Below are 5,526 nucleotides of genomic sequence, written 5' to 3' on the forward strand. Positions count from 1 at the left end.
TTTTTAATGCAAAGACCAAATATTCAAATGCATAGGCTAACTTAAGGCAAGACAAGGGTTTGAATTGAAGATATACTTCTCTAGTTGATTGATTGATTACTTAAAGAATTGCAAGTTTTCTGAAATGTTATGTTTAAAGGGATGGTTCGAGGTAAAATCAACCTAGGGTCCTTTGCACCATCGAGCCAAACACCCCCCTGAAGCCCTTTTTCCCTTGGTCGAACATTATTAAAGTTAGAGCTTATTTAGAGATATCAGCCGGATGGTTTAGTGCAGGCGCTAATGGATCCAAGGCTGTATCTGGTAAATTACCGCACTAATAATGTCTAGAATGGCACCAAACTTCTACAGTAGTACAAATAGGTTCTGTACTCATAAAATGAGGCATTGGAAAGTTTGTAAGTACATATGGAGTTTATTTAAATAACACTTGTAAGTACCAGTTTGCAACAATTATTAGTTAACACTAAGTTGTCAATACTTCGGAATTTTTTTTAGGACTTTTACTATATATTACTATATAACTATATAAGGACTTTTACTTGCTTTTTCCAAACCACTGAAGTGACGTTGACGTCCGGGTTAGCGGTAGCATTAGCCGTCAGGCAAGTGTTATTTAAATAAACTCCTGATGTACTTACAAACTTTCCAATGCCTCGTTTTATGAGTACAGAACCTGTTTGTACTACTGTAGAAGTTTGGTACCATTCTGGGCATTATTAGTGCGGTAATTTACCAGATACAGCCTTGGATCCATTAGCGCCTGCACTAAACCATCCGGCTGATATCTCTAAATAAGCTCTAACTTTAATAATGTCTGACCAAGGGGAAAAAGGCTTCTGGGGGGTGTTTGGCTCGAGGTCATGGTGCAAAGGACCCTAGGTTGATTTTACTCCGAACCATCACTTTAAATATGCAAATAAAGCATTATCACATTAAATATGCACAAACTTGCAGGACAGAGATCAGAACATTGGTTCAAAAATTCTTTGTGGTATACAAGTAAAAAAAATTTACACAGTGGATTTTTCTCTTTTTTAATCACTCGATAAATCAGAAAATACTGGCAACAGCCAAAAAAAAAAAAGAATAAAATGTTCTATAAATCAGGTGAAGGATATATGAACGAACATTTAGAATATAGATATGAATGAAACTGTGAAGTTTGTAAAGAAACTGATTGAAATCTACATATGCAAATAAAATAAACTCTAAATGTGCATTGTGGATATTCTCTTCCCGCTACTCTGAAACAACGTGTCATGAAAACCAAAAATCTCAAAATTGTCCAGTGCATGAAAAAACATATAGCGTCTTGCCTTAAAAATAATAATGGCACCATATAAATTCACTCTGGTATCTGACAGCATGTGAAATAATCCTGTTCCTCCTCTTCTCACCGACCGGCTGCAAGCCTGAACGAAGACCAGCTTTATCACACAGGGCAAATAACATATTTGAATATAAAAATGAGAACAATTCTGCTCTAAACGGCTGTTATCTTCATCCAGAGGGAAGATCATGGCGACATCTCAGAGGAGATTCAGGCGTGTCTTCCTGTAATTATGTCCAAACTGCAGCAGAACGGAGTTATTTCATTTAAACGGTAGAATGACGAAGGTCGGGAAAACATGAAACATTTTGCTTTTGAAGCAGGCAATTATAAACTTCAGCTATCCTGTAATGCAGAGATTCCCAAACTTTGACCTAAAACACTTACTGGAGATTTTAAGTTAATATTTCCATCATTTAACAACCAGTGTTGGGGGTGTCGAATTACAAGTTACACTCAAAAAAAATAAGCTGTTGAATGAACTTGATTAAATTAAGGAAAAGTTTTCCACGAAAATGAATTCAAAAACATTACAGAAAGTCCTCTAAGTTTCTAACATAACTGAATATTAAACACTAACATTAACTAACAACATCTTTCCATTTACAGGAAAAACACATAAAATAACACTTTAATCCCTAAATTTACCCTCCTAATGCAGTCCCTTGCAAAGCATGCTGGGAACTACAGATCCACTGCCCAGTTAGTTGTCAACAAAAATGATTCATGTAGTTTTCACACAAATTATAAGTAAACTTCAGTTTTAAATATTAGGTTGATTGAACACAATTAAATTAAGTTGTGACAAAATATTTAACAATTGTGTTACAACTTTTGCTAAAACTTTTGCTTATTTTAAATTTAACACGAGGCAAAAATTCATTTTTTTGAGTGTACTTTTTAAAAAAAGTAACAAGTGAAGTAAGACATTACTTTTAAATTTACAAAAAAGTTTTTCAAATAAGTAAGTTTCCCATTTACTGACCTCTCCTGTACTGGCATTTCCTCCAGCCTGAGGCTTATATTCATTTCACTTTTAATGTGAAAGGGCCTTTACATTTCCCGAAAATATAACTTTTTATTATTATTATTATTCAAAAACAAACATGCAAGCCCAGCCCAGATGAGAAAAATGAACGCAAAAGTAACCTAATGCATTACTCTTCATAAAAAGTAACAGTTAGTTGATTCTTTAAGGAGTAACGAAATATTGTAACACAAAAAGTAACATATTTGCATGTTTGCCGTTCTCTGATGTTGGTTAATGTTCACATGACATGTAATCTCAGCCTCAGATGTGTCACGACCACGGACCGCTGGCTGAACGTCTCATGCATAAGGCACACAAAACTAGTTTTGAAGCCGTCATCTGATTGGCTGAATTCTACTGGTGTCGCAACGATCTGTCTGGATACGTCGCCGTTGCGAAGCCAAACCCCCTCATGGAAGAAGAAAATCCATCATGTTTACATCAGGATCAATTAAACGCTGCGTTTTCAAAAGTATGTGAAGTTCGCAGCATAGACTTTTTAAAACATTCAGCAAACATTATGGGAACGCTAGTTTTAAATGTTCTCCGAACATCCTGAATTCAAAAAAATTGTGTATTGCAAGGTTTTCAATTTTTTTTATGTGTATTTATGTGGTGATGTATATGTACTGTACAGCCAGAGACAATTTTCAGGGATAATAAGTAAAGTAAAGAAACAAGTAGCAACGTTTAAAAAACGTACAACTAAAACGTTTCAGAATTTTTTTTTTTTAAAAGACCAGATAACTTTGAACGAACATTTTATTAACGTTGATGGGAGAACGTTTGTTCATAACTTTAAGAGAACCTTGCCAGAACATTCTGAGAACGTTCCTTGTTAGCTGGTATTTTTGGTATTAAATGTAATAAAACGATCCCTGTACGTTGTTCTCATCGGTCTCCGTGTGGCTGTAATGTGATTCGCTGCATGAGATGTTCAGTTCACATGTGTCAGACTCAAACCTGATCAGATGGAGCAGCTGACCTCCTGTTGTCACTCCCATAAGGCCATGTTTTCTCCCATCATCCATCACTGCTGTCATGTCCAGCTCAGCGGCCGCAGGGGATTGGTAGATGTGAGCTCTGATTGTGCGCGACAACCTCATTACGAGCCGATCACAGCTCCCGCTTTCATCATGAGCGATGCATGTCAGTCTTCTCCAGCATCACATCTCTGGAGGCCACAAAAGCTACACACTTTTCACTTAAATATAATTTGCATTAACATGCAAAAATGTACTTTTTTTTGGGCTGAAAAGTTTTGCATGAATAATTCAGTACCGTTTCGTGAACCGCCTAATCCAAAATAACGATTCATTCACAAATCTTGCTCATTATGTGATCCTGGTACCTTGCAAACACATTTTTGTTATATTAACCGGATATCTTGCTCTCTGGAGATGGTTTAAATTGAGAAATGCTCTGGTGATTTACATATTTTGTGTGCAATATGCATCAGTCAGGACTGCGGATGCAACAACTGAAACTAAATGCGCTCTCACCAGCAGACAAGCACTGAGGAAACACCATCAAACACACACCGATCCTCATGATGTTCCTCTGCAGACGGCCTCTCTCGCCCACGCTCCTCTGAGGAACACACGGGGATAATGAGACACACTCATGAACCTCCTCCAGACCGTCTGTGTGTGTGTGTGTGTGTGTGTGTGTGTGTGTGTGTGTCCAGCAGGAGGCAGCGTTCTGGAACACATGCAGACCTTCAGCTCTCCTGCTGCTTCTCATCACTCTTGTTTTCTGACAGAAAGAGAAACAGTTTGTGTTTCTCAGCGCAGCCGGGTTCCTCTCGCTGACCTCTGAATGCCCACTGGAATAGTAGGATGAATATTATTACATGAATATTGCAGAGTAAGAGTAGAATTCAACACTAGTGGACTGGTTACTGCACAGCACACAGTGAACACTGAATCCCAGCTAATGGAATGTTCTGGCAAGGCTCTTTCCATACCTGTCAACATTGGGATTTGAAAATAAGGGGGGGGGGGGGGGTATTTAGGGGGAATTCTAAAGATGTTATTGGTCATGTGAATCCCAGTACGGATTTCCTACACCAGACACTGATCCCTAAACCTACCCGTCATTGTAACCTTAACCAATGAGATTAGCTGCAGGGCGGGATTTCCGCTTAACTAGTTTGCACCCAGTGGGATTTTTTTTTTATTTCGTATTTTTTATAGAAAGATAAAAAATACGGGGGAAATACGGGAAAATATTTAAACGGGATGATAGCGGGATAGCCAGGTAAAATACGGGAGAATCCTGGGAAAAACGGGAGGGAACAAACGTTCTTCCAGTGACCTAAATAGAATGTTCGTTCTTGTTTCAGAACGCTCAGAGAACATTCAAAAGTAACGTTCTTATGTTTGAAGAATGATCACGTCCCACTGAAGTGTCTTGGAATGGCATCTTTGTTCGATGCGTTGACGTTATTTCCACTGAAACAGGAAGTTAAGGCGGGACATATTGGATGGCTCCGCCCCCTTTTCAAATAGCCAATAGCGTTTAGTTTAGTTTACCTCACAGACAGTCTGCAAGTCGTTTGAGGGCATCATGGGCCCTGTCCCAAATGGCGCACTCCATGTGGACTTTCGGTCTCGTGAACTTAAATTGCGCGTGCTCGCCGAGTCTACGAGACCGTACGCCGTCCCACTCAGCATTTTACCGCTCTGAAGTGTGCTCAGCAGCGCCCCCTATGTACCCTTGAAGCGGTCTTCCACGAAGCCCGCATAGATGCAGGCTCCACGCACTTTAACTACCCAGGAATACTTGCGAAAGGCCAATCAGACAACAGATGGGAGGAGATTTCACTCACGGACAATTGTTGACATGCTGAGAAGAAAATATTACGTTTTTTATGACCTAGATGTACATTTTACCAGTTGTTCCCTACAGTTTATACAAACATTATGGTCATCGACCAGTGGTTGATGTCTCAAACATAATAATAGTGCGTTGAATAATACGATCACAGTATGATTCATTAAATAAACAGAACCGAATGTCAGTGCTTTACTGAGTCATATGTAAACATAGTATGAATATTGAAACCTGTAAATTCATCTGAAACTTGTAATCTTAGTTCAAATGGAACATTATGTATTATTATGTACAACTGTATACATCATTTAAATAAGCATGATGTATC

At 38.5% G+C, this 5,526-nt stretch overlaps 1 protein-coding gene across 5 annotated transcripts in view; it reads right to left on the reverse strand.

Moving 5' to 3' along the window:
* Positions 1-488: 488 nt before the first annotated feature.
* The window catches only part of LOC309496737 (uncharacterized protein), a 103,672-nt gene continuing 98,634 nt past the window's right edge, over positions 489-5,526 (reverse strand). For 3 of the 5 annotated variants that reach the window (XR_014205197.1, XR_014205198.1, XR_014205199.1), the window contains 2 exons: positions 4,082-4,188; positions 489-3,953 (listed from right to left, as the gene is read on the reverse strand). Coding sequence is in view for 1 of the 5 variants with exons in the window: in XM_082166877.1 (XP_082023003.1) it covers positions 3,514-3,553; positions 3,866-3,953; positions 4,082-4,188 (235 nt within the window). In the remaining 4 variants the exon portion in view is untranslated. The remainder of the gene's footprint in view (positions 3,954-4,081; positions 4,189-5,526) is intronic. The other 2 variants (XR_014205200.1, XM_082166877.1) reach the window with 2 other exon arrangements.

The sequence above is a fragment of the Leuciscus leuciscus genome (assembly GCF_965113295.1).
Source record: "Leuciscus leuciscus genome assembly, chromosome: 4".
Lineage (NCBI taxonomy): Eukaryota > Metazoa > Chordata > Actinopteri > Cypriniformes > Leuciscidae > Leuciscus > Leuciscus leuciscus.